General features: G+C 45.3%; 1 protein-coding gene across 1 annotated transcript in view; it reads right to left on the bottom strand.

Moving 5' to 3' along the window:
- UNC79 (unc-79 homolog, NALCN channel complex subunit) overlaps nt 1-22,796 on the bottom strand; it is a 438,710-nt gene that overhangs the window by 305,163 nt on the left and 110,751 nt on the right. Inside the window, exon 10 of the mRNA XM_063947577.1 lies at nt 5,580-5,620. Coding sequence (XP_063803647.1) covers nt 5,580-5,620 — 41 coding nt within the window. The remainder of the gene's footprint in view (nt 1-5,579; nt 5,621-22,796) is intronic.

Here is a 22,796-nt window from a genome sequence, read left to right as displayed (position 1 = left end):
GCCCTGCACAGAAGCAATATAACCCACCCAAATATAACTCTCTCTGTACGTTACATCTGCCCCCCCCCCCCACCCCCACCCCTTCCTTGCAGTGCACATGGTTTTGCCCATTAGAGGAAGAATTTGCTTTTGCAATCAACCTTGAATTAGGCCCAATGTGTGGTATGAGTCTGATACCTACTGGATAAATGTTACTGAGCAGTCCTGCTTTCATCTGCTAAAATAACCCATGTTGTAGGTAGAGGTGTCAAAGGGGATTGGGGAGGTTTATAACTATCTAAATGTACTAAATGTGCAAGAGGATAAAATACTCCACTTCATGGTGGAGCATGTAGTATTTTTCAGTTTTGTTTTTTACAAAATGGGCGTGGTCACAACTTCTAGATATGGCCACACCCCCTGTATTACCCAGGCACCGCCGTATATCTAGCGTAGCCGCAGGGCCGGCTCCAGCCCTACTAGCACCCTGAGCGAGAAAATTTTGAATCGCCCCTGTAAATGTGGGTGTGGCCTCGCAACTTCATATTATCAAACTATAAATAAATATATTTTCACACCCCCTCTACACACACACAATTAGCAGCCGTACACAAAACAGCCACAGTAGTGTTCCTTACACATAATGTCCCCAACAGTGCCAGATACAAATGATATCCCACCCAGCAGTGGCAGATACACATTATATGCCCCCCAGCAGTGCCAGATAGACATGATATGCCCCCCAGCAGTGCCAGATTCACATGATATGCCCCCCAGCAGTGCCAGCTACACATTATATGCCCCACAGCAGTGCCAGATAGACATGATATGCCCCACAGCAGTGCCAGATAGACATGATATGCCCCCCAGCAGTGCCAGCTACACATATTTCCCCCAGCAGTGCCAGATAGGCATGATATGCCCCCTAGCAGTACAAGATACACATATGCCCCCAGAAGTGCCAGATAGACATGATATGCCCCCCAGCAGTGCAAGATACACATGATATGCCCCCCAGCAGTGCCAGATACACATGATATACCGCCAGCAGTGCCAGATAGACATGATATGCCCCCCAGCAGTGCCAGATAGACATGATTTGCCCCCCCAGCAGTGCCAGACAGACATGATATGCCCCCCCCAGCAGTGCAAGATACACATGATATGCCCTCCAGCACTGCCAGATACACATGATATGCCCCACAGCACTGCCAGATACACATGATATGCCCCACAGCAGTGCCAGATACACATGTCCCCACAGTGCCAGATATATAAATGCCCCCAGTGCCAGATACATATATGCCCCCCGTGCCAGATACACATGTCCCCAGATTGTCAGATATGCACCCAATGACAGATACACATGTCTCCACAGTGCCAGATATGCCCCCAGTGCCAGATACACATGTCCCCACAGGGCCAGATATGCCCCCAGTGCCAGATACACATGTCCCCAGAGTGCCAGATATCCCCCCAATGCTAGACACACTTGTCCCCACAGTGCCCCCTCCCCAAGTGCTGCTCACCGGTCACCGCGCTGCTGCTGCTGACTGTTCTTGAGGGTAGGGAGGAAAGCGCAGCATGCGCCTCTCCTGCCACTCAGTCTCCGGCGGGCGGTGTCATCTAGCTCCAATTAGGCGCTGGTCCGCGAGTCAATCAAAGCTTGTGGTCCGGTTGCCAATCAGGAGCCTTAGCTGCCGGTCCGCAAGCTCTGATTGGCTCACGGTTCGGCGCCGTGTTACATGGGAGCTGTGGGATACAGTGGGAGGCGGGTCGCGGGACCTGGCTCCAGGGCAGGCTCGAATATGGCGGCGAGAGCTAGCGGCGCCCATTAAGTGTGGCGCCCTGTTCGGCCGCTCTGTTGGAACGTGCCTGGAGACGGCCCTGTGTAGCCGTCCCTGGTTGAAGGACATTTGTATCCAACAAAATGACACTGCAATACACAGTATGTCTTTGCTATATGAAAAGGAAAAGTATATGTCTCTCTAACCAATGTAGATGTCTTGCTACACACATTGGTGGGAACACTCTCAGATCCTTTTCAAGAATTGGTCTTTTCCTAAATAGTGCTTAAATAAAAATAACTTATAGTTTACATTGGGACTGTCTCTATTACATGTCACTTTTTTGCGATATTTATGGGTGTCTGTGCCCATGTAAATGAGCATACCTGCATGAAATCTGTATCTTGTGTAATACTACAAGCCTCAGCATGGTAGCACCTTTCATTATGTTTAAAAACAGGGTGTGCAGTGCAATCACCCCCCCCCCCCCCCCCCTTCCTCTATATATGTGTATATACTGTACAGTTGAAGGTGAGGATCCTTCAGGTTGATACTGGCTCCCCTCCCATCTACCCCCAGGTGTTTTAATTAGCACAGTTCTGACACTTCTGACTACATGTTAGAGTGGGCTCTATTTACAGGTAAGACCTGGATGTTACTGACCCATCTAATGATGTTCACCTGTTCACCTGGACGCAATGGATGGGTCCATATATTAGGCAAACGTTGTGCTAAGAACTTCACATATCACTGTTAATTGTAAGAGTTTATCAAAATAATGTTGACTATCAGTGTTCTTAGTGCATAGAGTGTGCATCAGCATTTTTCTCTTTTCTGCATGAAATGTGCCTGGCAGGAAGGGCTGTAGAGGGCACCCATAAAAATACAATCCTTTTGTAGGGAGAAAGAATCTAAATTTCTTCAAAAGAAGGCCACTCACTACCAATGGTGCTTTCAGCCATTTTATAAACCAGCTTTAACAGCCTGCGGTCCAATTTGGTAATGTTCCCATTTTTCTTGGACAGTCTGCAACCTCCTCCAAAAGTACAGAGCTCCATGATAAATGATCTGAGATAATGGTACCCAATAACTTAAAATGATTTACCCTCTCAACCTCCGAATTATCAATAGTTAATGGCAGTAGTGTGTAGCGCTATTCCTTCTCCTAAAGTCAAAACTTATTTCTTTCGGGGTTTTTTACCAAGTTAAAAAATAAACAATTAATCCCACTCCGTTTGACCAAGTGCTCCACCTCATCACGACGCCCCTTATCATCCCCATCAGAGAAGAGACCCACAATTGTTGTATCGTCTGTGAATTTCACAATAGAATTTGATTCAAATAAGGGGACACAGTCATATGTGAAAAACAAGAATAAAAGTGCCTTTATACCACACGCCTGTGTTATAAGGGCACTTATACTATCCCAACAGTATGCACTTAAATACCGGCTGCCGAGATCCTGGCGTTCAGGATACCGAAGTCGGAATCCCTACAGCCGGTGAACTGCCGACAGGATGGAATCCCGACAACCGCAGATTATTCCCACTTGGCCCACGCCACCAACTGAGTGGGAGCATAACCTGTGGTGAGCAAAGCAAGCCACTGGGCCCGAAACGCGGCGAACACAGCGCACCCATGAGGGTACTTGCTGCCTCGCTACTGGGATTCTGACACCTGGTATCCCGTCTGCAGGTAAAACATATGTATTCCATGCAAACATCCGATAACCTCAGAGTTCCCAGCTGACTTGTTGTGGTCTGTTGATTAGAAAATCTAAAATCCATTTAAATAGAGAAACAGAAAATCCCAAATTCAGTATTGTACTGATCAGAGCAGTTGGGAGAACGGTATTGAATGCTGGACTATAGTCGACTAATGGGCCCTACACACTGGCCGATCCGCCGTCAGGCTGCCCGACGGCGGATACGGCCGACGAGCGACCCGGCGGCGGGGGGGCAGTGACGGGGGGAGTGAAGTTTCTTCACTCCCCCCGTCACGCGGCTCCATTGAAGTGCAGGCAAATATGGACGAGATCGTCCATATTGGCCTGCATGCACAGCCGACGAGGGACCAGCGATGAACGAGCGCGGGGCCGCGCATCGTTCATCGCTGGAGCCTCCACACTGAAAGATATGAACGAGTTCTCGTTCATTTATGAACGAGATCGTTCATATCTTTCAAACAAATCGGCCAGTGTGTAGGGCCTATAAAAGTACTCTAACATAAGTATTAGGCCTGAGGGAAGAATGAACCAAAGAGATCACTGCATCCTCAGTCTACCTGTTATGCCTATAGGCAAATTGATAGCTATTATAGCCAGCAGGCAAATTACATTTCATACACATCAATACCAACTGTCATATCAGCGCCTGGGATTGATTCTCTCTGCTTCCGCTGTGGCTGCAGCCCTCTGTCTCCGGGCTTCCTGAGCTAGGGTGCTTTAGCTAGTACCAGTCCTGTAAACCAGCTCCATGTACTCTCAGGGGAATATCCAATTAGCCCTGGTAATTTACCGCAGCTAATTGTCCCGCCGAGGGCTATCCTATTATCCTGGATAAGCCAGCACGAGCGGTTGATTTTGCTGGTGGTTGATTTTGCCATGTAAATGATTGCTACTTTAAAAATACAGGAGACTGTAAAATGTAAAATACAGAAGACTCACTTTCTGATTCTCATCCTAATACATCCCCCCATTTATGTCTTCACTGACCCACTGAAACAATCATAATGCTTAAACATTCTCAGTTGATTGCGTTCTAATTTTCTCTACAACAGTGGTTCCCAACCTGCGGTCCTCAAGTACCCCCAACAGTTCATGTTTTCCAGATCTCCTCACAGGATTGCAAGTGAAATAATTTGCTCCACCTGTGGGTCTTTTAAAATGTGTAATTGAGTAATGAATACACCTGTGCACCTGTTAGGTGACCTGGAAAACATGAACTGTTGGGGGTACTTGAGGACCAAGGTTGGGAACCAGTGCTCTACAACATAATGCACATTCTTTGCCCTAGTACCTGTAAAAGGTACAGCAGGACTCATACCACACATGGAGCCTGATTCAGTCGCAACTCCAATGGTGTCACAATTAAGTGATTATCGGCACCCTGCGCATGTGTCACAACCGCAGTGCGCACGCACTAAGGTGCCTTTGCATGCTACTCGCAGTGAGGAATTAGTTGCAAAAACGCAGATGTGTCATGACCGTTTTTAGGGCCATGTGTCGGCATTTGACTGCTATCTCATACGCATAAAACACGGTACCAGTGTCGTAGCTCCAGCGCCCATTATGCACCGCCATCGAGGCACACAGGTAGCTGATGTTCCTCACATCTGCGTCGCAATTGGGACAGAGTACGCACTTGCTGAGACTGTAGCAGTGGGCGTCTCGGTTCACTTGTGGGCAGCTGCTACACTTGCGATGCCTGGCAGTTCCGACACTGAAAAAGATCACTACTGCATCTGCACTGCGACACATCTGATTCAGGCCCATATTATGCAATACACAGCAATATCCAGTTCACTGGAATATGCAACAAGCCCCATCGTCATCCTATTCTGACAAATACATACTTGCAGCACTGAGTTTCAACAGGAGAAAGCTGGTATATTTACAGCCATGGGTACTACACCTATGCCCAAAAGATACTTATTATAGTTCTCCAAGCACAAAGGTGTACAGGGGGCGGCATTAAACACCCATGAGTAGGGATCCTAGAACTGGCAGATTATTAGAACCCTGTCCAGTTTTATGATGTGTACTATGTCTATTAGGGCACTATAAAATAAGTCTTAAAAAAGCGTTAAACATACCTTGTGGCAGAAGAACATCTATTAGCCATTCGCTGTGATCCCTATGAAACATAGAAACATATTTGTGAGATATAATATCTACTCCCTTTTTCTGGTTATGAACTGTAAATTCATCCTAATCCTGTTCCATGCTCACTGTCTACCCCATCTGTGTCCCCCCTGTCTATTTGCCCCACCCCTTTAGAATGTAAGCTCTCACAAGCAGGGCCCTCTTTCCTCATGTACTTTTCCTTCCCTTATACTATCATGTACTCCATACTCCTTACATCGGCACCTAGCCTTCGGCTTCTGACACCTGATGCTTATTTTAGTGTCATGTCCACTGATGCAGAAATGTTTGTATACCACGTATTTGTCCTATATTGTCTTGTACTGTAAGTCGCTGTTTTCTTGTTTTGCACAAATACTACATTCCGGTCCACTTATTCAGTTGAAATAACAATGGTCAGTTTTTCCTGCTGTGTGGGAAGGTTGAGGTATATTGAAGTCTGGACAAGAAGAAGAACAAAAATGACAGAGGGAACCAGTGGCAGTTGCAGAGGTGGGGCTGCAGCGCAGTGCAAAATGCAAACAGGGGAGCCACACCAGAGGTGTCACTTACCACAGTGACACCCAATGCAGCTGCAGAAAAAAGGGGCATGGCTTCACTTGGAGGGGTGTGACTTCATGTGCCGGCCCGTTTTCGTCACTCGGGAGATGCGGGTTGCCCCCGGGGAGTGCTGCGGCTAGGGTGTCGGCTCCTACCCAGTGACAGGAGCCGAGAGCTGCACATAATGTTACAGTACCGGAACCCCCTTGTGACGCTACTGAGCCACACTAACGGCCAGTGAGTCCCAGATGACGGTGTTTGGCAGCGTTTGGAGTGGATGTTGAATTTGGGCAGCGCTGCAGCACCACCTCTGGAGCTGCGACCAGAGGGAAGTAAACATGATGCAAATATTCCACCCAACAGTTCTGCAAAATTTGCTCCTCTCCATATGCATGATATTAAAGGACCTATTTACATTATTTTATATATAAAAAGTGCTGCTTATGTATTTTTTGTTAATGGAAAAATCATTACAACATACTAAAAATAAGCCACGGCCGGGGATATCAATCCCTTTGAAACTTTAACTACAAAACTGCAAAATCCCAGATCAGTACATTATACATTTACAAATTCTAGCTGCTTTGTAACATTTGATTGATAAAGTTTGTAACAAATGTTATATTGAATTATGTCTGTACTTGGCAGGGCCGCAACTGAGGGCGGTGGGGGGGCGGCTTGGCCCGCAGCTTGGAGGGTGAGCAGGCTCTTCATCCTGCCCACCCACCGGACAGCTGAACAATGATTGGTGCTCTCCTAATTCTTCCTAACCTGTTGTCACCTGCCAGTGTTCACAACAGAGACCTCACACACTGGGAGTGCTCAGTCGGGACATCGCAGTATAGGTGTCCATAGCAGTTTCTTACCGAGTGTCATCCAACGACACCAGGGTAGGAAGATTTAGGAGAGCGTCCGGTGGTAGCAGAGCGGCAGCCACTACAGAGGAACTGCTTACCCCATTTGTAACTAGGTAGCCGCTGCATCAACATTTGTGGTGATCCCCCACCATGTTTCATCCAGGCAACACCACTCTAGAAGTAATAAGAAAAGCACCCGGTGGTAACAGCGCTGAAGCCTCAATCGGGGGACCAAATATCTTGATCGTTATGGCAGCCGCTGTATCATAAGGACTCACCAAATTTCTGCCTTGCCCCAGGTGAAAAACATCCTAGTTTTGGCCCTGCCCTTAGCCACAATTAATAAACAAAAATGGCTATTTGTGAAACATAGAAGTATTTGGATATCTATTACTGTATGTAATCTGCTATTGTGCCCGTCTAGTGTAAATGCAGTGAGAGCTGAAGGGAAGCTCCAACCCCTCCACACCACATCACCTGATGCGCAAATACAGCTTCTCAGGGTACAGACAGATGGGAGGAAGAGCGGCACAAAGAGAGAGATGGAATAACGAGGTGCAAAGAGAGAGAGGGAGATGGTAGGAAAGGGGAGAGAGAGAGGTGTGTAGAAAAGGACGAGAGAGAGAGAGAGAGAGAGAGAGAGAGAGAGATGGTAGAAAGAGGATGACAGAAATAGATAAGTGGAAGAGGTAGGGAAAGAGAAGGCAGGAAGTGAGGGATATGGAAGAGAGAGGGAGAGAGAGGAATAGGTGGAAGAGGAACAAAGTAAGAGGGAGTACGGAGGAAAAGGGGAAGAGTGAGATTGGAGCAAGAGAGGCAGAGACAGACAGGAAGGAGAGGCTCAGAGAGAGGGAGAATGGAGAAAAAAAGGGAGAGAGAGGGAGATGGGAGAAAGAACGTCAGAGACGGCGATAGGAGAAGAAGGGCAGAGAGATGGAGATAGAAGGAAGAGAAAGAGAGAGAAATGGGAGGAAGTGGGACAAAGTATTAGGATATGGGAGTAAAAGGTAAAGAGTGAGATAGTAAGGAGAAGGGCAGTGAGAGGGAGATGGGAGAAAAAGGGGTAGAAGAAAACAGGATTTTAATACCTACCGGTAAATCATTTTCTCCTAGTCCGTAGAGGATGCTGGGGTCCATTTCATGACCATGGGGTATAGACAGTTCCGTAGGAGCCATGGGCACTCTTAAGACTTTTCAAGGGTGTGAACTGGCTCCTCCCTCTATGCCCCTTCTCCAGACCTCAGTTATAGGAACTGTGCCCAGGGAGACGGACATTTCGAGGAAAGTATTTACATTTATACTAACGGTGAGAATCATACCAGCTCACACCTCAACCATGCCGCACAACATGGCATTCAACATAACACACGCCAACAGGCATGAACCATTTACAGCAACATGCTGAAAACAAATGTAACACAACTTGTGTAACTAACTGAACAAAACTGCAGGTAAAGTACGCACTGAGTCAGGCGCCCAGCATCCTCTACGGACTAGGAGAAAAGGATTTACCAGTAGGTATTAAAATCCTGTTTTCTCATACGTCCTAGAGGATGCTGGGGTCCATTTCATGACCACGGGGTTTATACCAAAGCTCCAGTACGGGCGGGAGAGTGCAGATGACCCTGCAGCACCGATTGACCAAACAAGAGGTCCTCATCTGCCAAAGTGTCAAACTTATAAAATGTAGCAAAAGTGTTTGACCCTGACCAAGTAGCTGCTCGGCAACGTTGTAATGCCGAGACCCCCCGGGCAGCCGCCCAGGACGAGCCCACCTTCCTAGTAGAATGGGCCTTCACTGACTTCGGCAACGGCAAACAAGCCGAAGAATGAGCGTGCTGAATCGTACCTCTGATCCAGCGCGCAATGGTCTGCTTGGAAGCAGGACACCCAATCTTGTTGGGAGCATACAGGACAAACAGAGCCTCTGTTTTCCGTATCCGAGCTGTTCTAGCGACATAAATCTTCAAAACCCTAACTACATCTAGAGACTTTGACTCAGTGAACGTGTCAGTAGCGACTGGCACCACAATAGGTTGGTTTATGTGGAAAGATGAAACCACCTTCGGAAGAAAATGTTGGCGAGTTCTCAACTCCGCCCTATCTTCATGGAAGATCAGGTAAGGGCTCTTGTGAGACAAGGCCCCCAACTCAGACACCCGCCTTGCGGATGCCAAGGCTAAAAGCATCACCACTTTCCAAGTGAGAAACTTCAACTCTATCTCCTGTAGAGGTTCAAACCAACTCGATTGAAGGAACTGCAACATCACATTAAGGTGCCATGGTGCCACTGAAGGCACAAATGGAGGCTGGATGTGTAAAACTCCTTTCACGAAGGTCTGATCTTCTGGAAGAGAAGCCAATTGTTTTTAAAAGAAAACTGACAAGGCCTAAATCTGGACCTTGATTGACCCCAATCTAAGGCCCGCATCCACACCAGCCTGCAGGAAATGGAGAAAACGTCCCAACTCAAACTCTTCCGTAGGAGGCTTCTTGGATTCACACCAAGACACACATTTTCTCCAAATATGGTGGTAATGTTTAGACGTTACTCCTTTCCTGGCCTGAATAAAAGTGGGGATGACTTCCTTGCGAATACCCTTTTAGACTAGGATCCGACTCTCAACAGCCATGCCGTCAAACGTAGCCGTGGTAAGTCTTGATACACGGCCTCTGCTGTAGTAGGTCCTCTCGAGGAGGAAGAGGCCGAGGATCCGCTATGAGCAACTCCTGAAGATCTGGATACCAAGCCCTCCTTGGCCAGTATGGGACAATGACGATTGCTCAAACTCTTGTTCTTCTTATTATTTTGAGAACTTTTGGAATCAGTGGAAGTGGAGGGAAAACAAATACCGACCGAAACACCCACTGGGTCACCAGCGCATCCACTGCTATTGCTTGAGGGTTTCTCGACCTGGAACAATATCTCTGAAGCTTCTTGTTTATATGAGATGCCATCATGTCTACTTGAGGAACTCCCCAAAGACTTGTCACCTCTGCGAAGATTTCTTGGTGGAGGCCCCACTCTCCTGGATGGAGATCGTGTCTGCTGAGGAAGTCTGCTTCCCAGTTGTCCACTCCCGGAATGAAAATTGCTGACAGAGCTCTAACATGTCTTTCTGCCCAGAGGAGAATCCTTGTCACCTCTGCCATTGCCGCTCTGCTTTTCGTTCCGCCTTGCCTGTTTATGTACGCGACTGCTGTTACATTGTCCGACTGGATCTGCACGGGATGATCTTGAAGAAGATGTACCGCTTGTAGAAGGCCGTTGTAAATGGCTCTCAATTCCAGAACGTTTATGTGAAGGCAGGCTTCCTGATTTGACCATTTTCCTTGGAAGCTTTCCCCCTGGGTGACAGCTCCCCAGCCTCGGAGACTTGCATCCGTGGTTATTAGGACCCAGTCGTGAATCCCAAACCTGCGTCCCTCTAGTAGGTGAGAACTGTGTAGCCACCACAGGAGCGAAATCCTGGCTTTGGGGGACAGGATTATTATCCGGTGCATGTGTAGGTGGGATCCGGACCACTTGTCCAACAGGTCCCACTGGAATACTCTGGCATGAAATCGGCCAAACTGTATGGCTTTGTAAGCCGCTACCATTTTCCCCAACAACCGAATGCATTGATGGATCGACACGCTTGTTTGTTTCAATATTTGTTTGACCATTTTCTGGATTTCCAGAGCCTTTTCCACTGGAAGAAATACTCTCTGTACTTCTGTGTCCAGAATTATCACTAAAAAGGACAATCTTGTCGTCGGTTCCAACTGCGACTTTGGAAAATTCATGATCCAACCGTGTTGTTGGAGTATTGACAGGGAGAGTGCGATGTTCTGCACCAACTGTTCCCTGGATCTCGCTTTTATCAAGAGATCGTCCAGATAGGGAATTATATTGACTCCTATGTGACGAAGGAGGACCATCATCTCCGCCATCACCTTGGTGAATACCCTCGGTGCCGTGAAGAGTCCGAACGGCAACTTCTGGAACTGGTAATGGCAATCCTGTACTGCGAATCTCAGATAAGCTTGGTGAGGAGGATAAATGGGAACATGCAACTAAGCATCCTTTATGTCTACTGAAACCATGAAGTGCCCCTCCTCCAGACTGGAAATCACTACCCTCAGGGATTCCATCTTGAACTTGAACCTTTTCAGGTAGAGATTCAGATTTAGTATAGGAAAAGAAAAGAAGACTCTTGTTTGGGGGCACTCTTAGATGTATTTACACCTGGACAGGGAAATAATATTGTCTTTAAAATATAACTTTTATTAAGTATTTATTTAAAATATAACTTGTGAATTGTGTATAGTCAGCAATGAGATCATGCCTAGCGATTAGGTCGGGTAAAGAATTTTTTTATTCCCATAGTGGGTATTTTCTAGGCTGTGAGAGCCCGCCCTTATTAATATCGACACTCCTATTACATTTTAATAAATTGTATCCACTCAAAATTATTTTAGCTGTAAGGGTTTCCTTCTTCCTTATACAATGGTTCCTACTGTACTTTTAATCCTTTTAGTATAGGAGACCGGTAGCAAGTGGTTCTTTCTCTATCCTGGTCACATACAGGGAATTCTGAAGTTTTTTAGTTTTTTCAGTTTTTAAAGTTTTTTAAAAGGGCTGTATTGTGAGACATGCAGTAGTTGTATTACACCTTTTCTTAAATAGACAGAGTCTTACGATTTATAATGAAGGGGATAAACAGATGGTGTAACTACTGACATTAAGCTTTATACCATGTAAACCTTCTATCAAGTTATTTCCGATATGCCCGCCAGCAGTCCACATCAAAACACTTTAAATTTGACCGTTAGGGAGGTGACCTACTGATCTGTGTGCTCAAATAACAAATGTGTATTGGCACGTTCATACAGGTTCTCACATTGTTCCCTGCAGATGTCTTGCAGCCCCAGAAAAACAAACAAACAAAGATACACTGTATATTGTATGATGTTACAGTGTGTCTCAATTGCCGCACAGGTCAAAGATTTCTCATTCACCTTCCCATGATACACGTGGTATTTGAAAGCAGATTAACCCTGATGTCCACACTTAAAAATTAATGTATCCTACTCAGTATATTCTGAAGAAATGCTTTAAAGTGTGTACGGAGATCATACATATGCTATACAAGTATGTTAACCCACCAGGTTAAGGAGAAAGAAGCAAAAATTGAACTCTAATCCATCAGAAGGTATAATGTGCTCTCATATCAAAAAGTCACTGGTGTAACAACTTAACCTCCTTATTATTGATCAGTTAATTAGTACTAAATGTGAAAAGCCTGTGTGTAACATCAACAGTGTTCGAGTGAGGCAAACTCTCCACACATCAGAAAAACACCGTGTGTTAATTAAATCTCCTCAAAACATTATTCCTTGCGGACGTCTCGCAGCCCCAGACTGAAAAACAATCGAAGATACACTGTATAGTGTATGATGTTACAATGTGTCTCAATTATCACATAGGTCAATAGATTTTTCATTCACATACCCATGATATACATAATATTTGACAGTGTGTTAATTATATCTCCTCAAACATACACACTCATAGAATTTAGATGAATATAGTAACAAATATCAAGGCATATCATTTAGACAAACAATATCATTCTATTGGCATGTATCATTGTTTGAAGATTCCCCAGGTTTTTAAAGTAACTTTGTATGAGAGAGAGTAAAAACAAACAGGGGATTATTCCTGCAACTTCTGCTGTCTTACCATCTTGATTTACCTGCGCCTATGGTAATCAGCGGATGGGAGATGAGAGAGTAGCCGGGTAATCCACCTGTAAGGAAGGAAGAAAGCGGTCATTCTGCTGTACCTGTTAGAGCGCATGCGGCAGCCTGGTGTTCAAAGACATTGCAGGGAACCGCAGCGCAATCAGGAATGAGAGTTAACCGAGTGGAGTAATAGTACCTATTTCAGGAGTGTGAAGTGAATATTGGGAAAACCCGTATCGCGGGTGTGTGGGCTCACAAGCCTCCCACTGGCAGCGGCATCAGCTCCAATTCAGCTGTGGAATGGATAACGCGTTTCACTCGTAAGCTTGTTCACATCCTGTCGCATGCAGCATCCCTGAGAGAGAGTAAAAACAAACGGGATTATTCCTGCAACTTCTGCTGTCTTACCATCTTGATTTACCTGCGCCTATGGTAATCAGCGGATGGGAGATGAGAGAGTAGCCGGGTAATCCACCTGTAAGGAAGGAAGAAAGCGGTCATTCTGCTGTACCTGTTAGAGCGCATGCGGCAGCCTGGTGTTCAAAGACATTGCAGGGAACCGCAGCGCAATCAGGAATGAGAGTTAACCGAGTGGAGTAATAGTACCTATTTCAGGAGTGTGAAGTGAATATTGGGAAAACCCGTATCGCGGGTGTGTGGGCTCACAAGCCTCCCACTGGCAGCTGCATGCGACAGGATGTGAACAAGCTTACGAGTGAAACGCGTTATCCATTCCACAGCTGAATTGGAGCTGATGCCGCTGCCAGTGGGAGGCTTGTGAGCCCACACACCCGCGATACGGGTTTTCCCAATATTCACTTCACACTCCTGAAATAGGTACTATTACTCCACTCGGTTAACTCTCATTCCTGATTGCGCTGCGGTTCCCTGCAATGTCTTTGAACACCAGGCTGCCGCATGCGCTCTAACAGGTACAGCAGAATGACCGCTTTCTTCCTTCCTTACAGGTGGATTACCCGGCTACTCTCTCATCTCCCATCCGCTGATTACCATAGGCGCAGGTAAATCAAGATGGTAAGACAGCAGAAGTTGCAGGAATAATCCCCTGTTTGTTTTTACTCTCTCTCATACAAAGTTACTTTAAAAACCTGGGGAATCTTCAAACAATGATACATGCCAATAGAATGATATTGTTTGTCTAAATGATATGCCTTGATATTTGTTACTATATTCATCTAAATTCTATGAGTGTGTATGTTTGAGGAGATATAATTAACACACTGTGTCAAATATTATGTATATCATGGGTATGTGAATGAAAAATCTATTGACCCATGTGATAATTGAGACACATTGTAACATCATACACTATACAGTGTATCTTCGATTGTTTTTCAGTCTGGGGCTGTGAGACGTCCGCAAGGAATAATGTTTTGAGGAGATTTAATTAACACACGGTGTTTTTCTGATGTGTGGAGAGTTTGCCTCACTCGAACACTGTTGATGTTACACACAGGCTTTTCACATTTAGTACTAATTAACTGATCAATAATAAGGAGGTTAAGTTGTTACACCAGTGACTTTTTGATATGAGAGCACATTATACCTTCTGATGGATTAGAGTTCAATTTTTGCTTCTTTCTCCTTAACCTGGTGGGTTAACATACTTGTATAGCATATGTATGATCTCCGTACACACTTTAAAGCATTTCTTCAGAATATACTGAGTAGGATACATTAATTTTTAAGTGTGGACATCAGGGTTAATCTGCTTTCAAATACCACGTGTATCATGGGAAGGTGAATGAGAAATCTTTGACCTGTGCGGCAATTGAGACACACTGTAACATCATACAATATACAGTGTATCTTTGTTTGTTTGTTTTTCTGGGGCTGCAAGACATCTGCAGGGAACAATGTGAGAACCTGTATGAACGTGCCAATACACATTTGTTATTTGAGCACACAGATCAGTAGGTCACCTCCCTAACGGTCAAATTTAAAGTGTTTTGATGTGGACTGCTGGCGGGCATATCGGAAATAACTTGATAGAAGGTTTACATGGTATAAAGCTTAATGTCAGTAGTTACACCATCTGTTTATCCCCTTCATTATAAATCGTAAGACTCTGTCTATTTAAGAAAAGGTGTAATACAACTACTGCATGTCTCACAATACAGCCCTTTTAAAAAACTTTAAAAACTGAAAAAACTAAAAAACTTCAGAATTCCCTGTATGTGACCAGGATAGAGAAAGAACCACTTGCTACCGGTCTCCTATACTAAAAGGATTAAAAGTACAGTAGGAACCATTGTATAAGGAAGAAGGAAACCCTTACAGCTAAAATAATTTTGAGTGGATACAATTTATTAAAATGTAATAGGAGTGTCGATATTAATAAGGGCGGGCTCTCACAGCCTAGAAAATACCCACTATGGGAATAAAAAAATTCTTTACCCGACCTAATCGCTAGGCATGATCTCATTGCTGACTATACACAATTCACAAGTTATATTTTAAATAAATACTTAATAAAAGTTATATTTTAAAGACAATATTATTTCCCTGTCCAGGTGTAAATACATCTAAGAGTGCCCCCAAACAAGAGTCTTCTTTTCTTTTCCTATACTATGTATTTCTGACTCTGGGGAGCACCACCAACAAATGAAATTTATCTAGGGTTATTTTCCTTTATCAAATAATTTGGTAGTTGGTTATAATTTATGAATTAGTCTCCTGTTGAAACATACCTCCTCTCTTAGGAGGTTTTCTTTAGAGACGGGAGCGATCGAGTGCGGTTTGTCTCACCACTTTTCTCTTCTTTTCAGAGATTCAGATTTTTCAGGTTTAAAATCGGTCTGACCGAGCCGTCCAGCTTCAGAACTACGACGAAGCCTGAATAAAAAACCTTCTCCTTGCTGTGACAAGGGTACCAGGACAATGACCTGATCCTGACATAATTTTTGAATTGCCGTTGTTAATACCTCTCTTCCTGGAAGAGAAGCAGGCAAGGTCAATTTGAAAAATCGGCTTGGGGGGACGTCGTGAAACTCTAGTTTGTGTCACGAACCGGTCTCTCACCTCTGCGGGTTCTGGGGTTCATCCATTGCCAGTGCGGTTGCTTGCGGTGCTGTGCGCCCGTGTGGGGACACGGCGTGATCAATGGCACAGGTGATGCAGAGTCTGGGAACTGTGAGTGCGGGGACCAAATGGCCTAAGGCACTGCGGTGTGTCTGCTGTATAGGAGGTGGCCATGTTGGAGACCAAATAGCTAATACAGAGCACTTGTGAAAACACCTGTGGGCAGGTGTAAGCCAATCCCGTGCTTGTGCTGCCTTTAAGTAGGCTGGGATTATGTTACTCTGAGCCAGTGCTTTGTTGTATCAAAGCTGTGCTCTAGCTCTGAACTCTCTCCGTGCATTCCTGTGTGATTCCCGTGGTCCAGATATCGCCTCCGTTCCCAGAGGTCCGTTTGCAGCCTTCACTGCCAAAGATCTACCGGCTCTCCATTGTGCTATCAGTCAATTGCACACCTATTGGAAATACTTGGATTCCCAGTGTCCTGCATGAGGTTACCTTGTCAGTCTGCCTATCCTACAAAGTCTGCAGGATCTCATTTCTCTCAGCTGTTCGTTTGTTCAACTCTGCATTTAACCCATTCATCACCTTGTCTTCTACTACAGTTTCACAGTGATCTCCGGAACCCGCAAGTAACCCAATTCAGTACTTTTTGCTATGTTGTCTTTACAAGGATAATTCATCACAGTCTCTCAGTTAACTCTCAAAGCTCCATTGCTAATTCTTACAGTTATCTCTTCATGTCTGCATTATCCAGTTAATAACATTCTACAGTTCAGCATCAAAGTTTGTTTATATTTGCTATGTTGTCATAACAAGGATAATTCTTCACAGTCTCTCAGTTAACTCTCAAAACTCCATTGCAAATCCTTACAGTTATCTCTTCATGTCTGCATTATCCAGTTAATCACATTCTGCAGTTCTGCATCAAAGCTTGTTTATATTTGGACAATCCAACATTTATTCATCAGCTTGTTTTGCATATGTTTCCATGAACATTTCTTTTATTTATTTTTGAGTTTTCTCTTGCATATTATTCCTGCAATACTTCAGTATAATATGATGATTAACAACTTGTCAGTTAACCCTTTACTGAATTATTATTTTGAATAAATATATGAATCGGAACTTTCTTCGTCCTCCCTGCTTTCTTCATAGCCCAGCACCTACACCTGTGGTTGGTTCCGGGTTAACGGATTCACAAAAACACCCGGGCCTGACAGTAAGCACTGGCCACATGGATCCGTCAAGTGACCAATTCGCAGGAGGCGGTGCTACGTCAGATATCCTTTCCCGTCTGGAAAACCAGGAGTCTATACAGACACAAATAGTGCAGTTTATGCAAACTATGGCAGACCGTTTAGAGACTCTTCATACGGCTATTAAAACGTTCCAAGTCCAGATTCCAACCCTGGATGTCCCAGTTACCACTACAGCTTCTCCTGTGACGCTACCTACGTCCCGCTTGCAGTTACCCTCTCCGAGTAAGTTTGACGGAACCCCAAAACTTTGCAGAGGATTCCTGAATCAATGCGAGATCCAGTTCGAACTGTTGTCCTCCAGTTTCCCATCAGCTCGTTCTAAAGTTGCATATATTATTGCCCTCCTCTCCGGTCAGGCTCTGGAGTGGGCTTCACCATTATGGGAGAGAGGTGATCCTATCCTCTCTAATTACAAAGAGTTCGTATCTTCCTTCCGGAGAATCTTTGACGAACCAGGCAGGACCACCTCAGCATCCTTGGAGATTCTCCGTCTACGTCAAGGTTTACGTCCTGTCAGTCAATATATTATTCAGTTTCGCACGTTGTCTTCAGAGTTAAACTGGAATGAGGAGGCCCTGATCGCGGCGTTTTGGAATGGACTTTCAGAGAGAATCAAGGATGATTTAACTATCCGGGATGTGCCAATTAAACTGGATGAATTGATTTCTCTCTGTAACAAATTTGACCTACGTCACAGGGAGCGATGTTTAGAGAAATCCAGGGCAGAGCGATCCAGTCCACGTGATCATCCTAGACCTCGACAAGATTCTTCATCACAGTCTCCAGTAATGACTGAAGAACCTATGCAGATTGGGCGCTCTCGCCTCACAGAGGAGGAACGACTTCGTCGTCGACAGGGTAACCTCTGCATGTACTGTGGGTCCTCCGAACATTTAGTTAAATTCTGCAAACTCCGACCGGGAAACTCTCGCCTCCTAGCTTATTCAAGAGAGGTTAAGCTAGGAGTTACTCTAGAATCACGTTCTGGGAAAGAACCGACCTTGTCTATTCAATTAGAAGTTCCAAGTTCTACAGTGAAAGTTTCAGCTCTCCTAGATTCCGGGGCAGCCGAGAACTTCATCTCCTCAGCCTTTGTCATGCGGTCTAAAGTTCGAACCATGCCTCTGGAAGCAGCAGTTGCCGTTACAGCAGTGGATGGAAGTCGAATTCCAGATGGTATAATTACTCATCGAACCGTATGTCTCAAGATGAAAGTTGGTGAGCTCCATTCCGAATACCTCTCCTTCTACGTGATTCCCAAAGCCTCTCAAGATGTGATACTTGGTTTACCTTGGCTGCAGAAACATAATCCTCAACTCAATTGGCAAACCATGGAAGTCCTTTCATGGGGTAAATCTTGTACCAAGGACTGTGTAGCTGCAATTGTACCTCTTCGGTCAATTAGCCTTTCCGATCTACCTCCGGTGTATCAATCCCTTGCGGATGTTTCCAGTAAGCAAGCAGCAGACTCTCTACCTCCTCATCGTGAATGGGACTGCCCAGTCGTCCTGGTTCCGGGCAAGACCCCTCCTAGGGGACAAATTCATCCGCTATCCATCCCAGAGACGCGAGCTATTCGGGATTGGTCCACTCCTACAACTCTCAAGGGGATTCAGCGATTTCTTGGCTTTGCTAATTTCTATAGGAGATTCATTAAGAATTATTCTACGTTAGCTGCTCCTATCACAGTCCTAACCCGCAAGGGAGCAAATCCTACGAACTGGTCTTCTGAAGCAATCAAAGCCTTCTCTGATTTAAAGCAAGCCTTTGTGTCAGCCCCCATTCTTCGACAGCCTGATTTGAATCGTCCCTTTCTACTAGAGGTGCATGCATCTACAGAAGCAGTAGGAGCTGTGTTGTCACAAGTCTTTGAAGATAAAAAGGTCCATCCCTGCGGATATTTCTCCCGTAAGTTCCTCCCGGCAGAACGTAATTATGCAATCGGTGAGCAAGAGTTACTTGCCATCAAGTTGGCATTTGAGGAGTGGAGATACCTTCTAGAAGGAGCTCAACATCGCATTACAGTTTATACTGATCATAAGAATCTTCTGTATCTGCAGTCAGCTCAGTGTTTGAATCCACGACAAACTCGATGGGCGCTTTTCTTCTCACGATTTGATTTCAAACTCACCTATCGTCCAGGGTCTCAGAACAAAAAGGCAGATGCCCTTTCCCGGTCCTTTGCTTCTTCTGAATTAAATGATGCTACCACGAATCAAGCCATTGTGAATCCTACGTCCTTTTTAATGACTCGAACCTCTCCAGTTCCTCCGCCTGGCAAGACCTTTGTTGCCACAAGTCTCCGAAAACGGCTGCTTACTTGGGCTCACTCCTCTTCCTTCATGGGTCATCATGGGGTTCTAAAGACTCTCGAATTTATTCAACAGTCTTATTGGTGGCCACGTCTCAAAGCCGATGTCCAAGAGTTTATAGCAGCATGTCCTAAATGTGCCCAACATAAGAGTCCAAGAAGTTCTCCACCAGAATTTCATCCATTGCCAGCCCTAGAGGTTCCAGCAGCAGATCAAGAGCTTCAACGTCTATCTAGCATCTGGAGTTGTGTACGTAAGTCCTTGGTCAAAACTTCCACTCGTTATAAATCTTTTGCAGATAGAAAACGTAAAGCTGTACCGAATTACTAAGTGGGAGACCAAGTTTGGATTTCTACGTGCAATCTCAAGTTCAAAGTTCCTTCTAAGAAATTTGCTCTCAGGTTTATTGGTCCATTTCCCATTGTAAAGGTACTCAACCCTGTGTCATACAAAGTCAAATTGCCACCGTCTTTGAGAATTCCTAACGCCTTTCATACATCTTTACTGAAGCCTTTGATTCTCAATAAGTTCCGTACTACCCAGTCCAAATCTCCTAAAGTTCACTCTTTGCAGAATGAGGAATTTGAAGTTAAAGAGATTGTGGACTCACGTTCCCGATATGGTCGTTTACAGTTTCTGGTCGACTGGAAGGGTTACGGCCCGGAGGAGAGATCCTGGGTTTTCTCTGAAGATGTTCATGCTCCAAGACTGGTACAGAAATACTTCTCCAAAGATCCTGACAAGGTTCAAAGGTGTTCGGAGACCACCCGTAGAAGAGGGGGTACTGTCACGAACCGGTCTCTCACCTCTGCGGGTTCTGGGGTTCATCCATTGCCAGTGCGGTTGCTTGCGGTGCTGTGCGCCCGTGTGGGGACACGGCGTGATCAATGGCACAGGTGATGCAGAGTCTGGGAACTGTGAGTGCGGGGACCAAATGGCCTAAGGCACTGCGGTGTGTCTGCTGTATAGGAGGTGGCCATGTTGGAGACCAAATAGCTAATACAGAGCACTTGTGAAAACACCTGTGGGCAGGTGTAAGCCAATCCCGTGCTTGTGCTGCCTTTAAGTAGGCTGGGATTATGTTACTCTGAGCCAGTGCTTTGTTGTATCAAAGCTGTGCTCTAGCTCTGAACTCTCTCCGTGCATTCCTGTGTGATTCCCGTGGTCCAGATATCGCCTCCGTTCCCAGAGGTCCGTTTGCAGCCTTCACTGCCAAAGATCTACCGGCTCTCCATTGTGCTATCAGTCAATTGCACACCTATTGGAAATACTTGGATTCCCAGTGTCCTGCATGAGGTTACCTTGTCAGTCTGCCTATCCTACAAAGTCTGCAGGATCTCATTTCTCTCAGCTGTTCGTTTGTTCAACTCTGCATTTAACCCATTCATCACCTTGTCTTCTACTACAGTTTCACAGTGATCTCCGGAACCCGCAAGTAACCCAATTCAGTACTTTTTGCTATGTTGTCTTTACAAGGATAATTCATCACAGTCTCTCAGTTAACTCTCAAAGCTCCATTGCTAATTCTTACAGTTATCTCTTCATGTCTGCATTATCCAGTTAATAACATTCTACAGTTCAGCATCAAAGTTTGTTTATATTTGCTATGTTGTCATAACAAGGATAATTCTTCACAGTCTCTCAGTTAACTCTCAAAACTCCATTGCAAATCCTTACAGTTATCTCTTCATGTCTGCATTATCCAGTTAATCACATTCTGCAGTTCTGCATCAAAGCTTGTTTATATTTGGACAATCCAACATTTATTCATCAGCTTGTTTTGCATATGTTTCCATGAACATTTCTTTTATTTATTTTTGAGTTTTCTCTTGCATATTATTCCTGCAATACTTCAGTATAATATGATGATTAACAACTTGTCAGTTAACCCTTTACTGAATTATTATTTTGAATAAATATATGAATCGGAACTTTCTTCGTCCTCCCTGCTTTCTTCATAGCCCAGCACCTACACCTGTGGTTGGTTCCGGGTTAACGGATTCACAAAAACACCCGGACCTGACAGTTTGTACCCATGGGACACTATTTGTGAGACCCATGGGACCAGGCCAGATTGAATCCAGATTTAGCTGAAAAGCTTCAGACGTGCTCCCACCCGAGCGGACTCCCGCAAGGGAGCCCCAGCGTCATGCTGCAGATTTGGCAGTTGACTTCTGCTCCTGGGATCCTGGAGACGCTGCGGACTTCTTTCCTTTTTCCCTTCCCCTACCTGCAAAGAAGGGGGAACCTTTGGCCTTTTTGTATTTGTTGGGCCGAAAGGACTGCATGTGAGAGTGATGTGTCTTTTTTTCTTTTTTTTTCGATGGTGCAGAAGCAGAAGGCAAGAATGTCGACTTACCTGCGGTAGCCGCCGAAACTAACGCATCCAGCCCATCACCAAACATGGCATCACCTTTATACGGGAGAGCCTCCATATTTCTTTTGGAATCTGCATCAGCATTCCACTGGCGAATCCACAACGCCCTCCGAGCCGATACTGCCATGGTAGCAGTTCTTGTTCCCTAGAGACCAATATATTTTATGGTTTCTAGTACGTACACAGCAGTGTCTTTGATATGACCTAACGTTAGGAGTATCTCGTCTCCATCTATTGTGTCAATATCTAATGACAAGTTTTCTGACCACTACTCACCCACATACAGACAATGGTAGGCCTGAGTAGTGTCCCATTGGCCACATCAATAGATCACCTCACTCACTTGCGGTCTGTCGGCTCCTTAAGTGAAGCCATTCCAGGCGCAGGGAGAAACACCTTTTCTCTTTTATGACAGGGCCCTGTCTAAAATGCGGGGTGACTCCCACCTTTTGGAAAAAAGTAAGCTGCCTGAATTCTTTTTGGGAATCTGAAATTTATTTTCAGGTTAAAATCAGACTCCCTCCAAGAGACTGTTCAACTCCTGAGGTGGAGTGAAAATTACATTACTTCTTTACTAAAGTAAACCCTCTCCTTGTGGTAAAAGAGGGGGCTTCGTAACTTCTAACACCTCCTTTATAGCTAAAACATGTTTTAAATGCTTTTTGCTAACTTAGGACCTATTCCCCTGGAATCACTAGTGTCGACACAGGAATCAGAGTCCGTGTCGGTATCAGTTTGTACTACTTGTGCAAATTTGTATGTGACCCAGAGGGGTCCCTGTGGATGAAAGGCAGAACTATTAAAAATCACATCTTCAACAGATTGTATTCAGTTTTCTTTATGAGATTCAGTAGTGATTCACACTATCATGTAACCTTTCACCCAGTCAGGCTCTTGGAGTCATATTACACCCAGTGGCGGTTCTTGCCACGGACAAGCGGTACTTTTGCCCGGGGCGCCGCCTTCCGGAGGGCGCCGGCGCCATCCGGAGGGCGCCGGCGCCATCCGGAGGGCGCCGCACCAGGGCAAGATCCGCCACTGTGCCCCCCGCAGT

Source organism: Pseudophryne corroboree, chromosome 12, assembly GCF_028390025.1.
Source record: "Pseudophryne corroboree isolate aPseCor3 chromosome 12, aPseCor3.hap2, whole genome shotgun sequence".
Classification (NCBI taxonomy): Eukaryota; Metazoa; Chordata; class Amphibia; order Anura; family Myobatrachidae; genus Pseudophryne; species Pseudophryne corroboree.
Note: the sequence above shows the minus strand (reverse complement) of the source record. Positions and strands in the feature narration are given on the sequence as shown.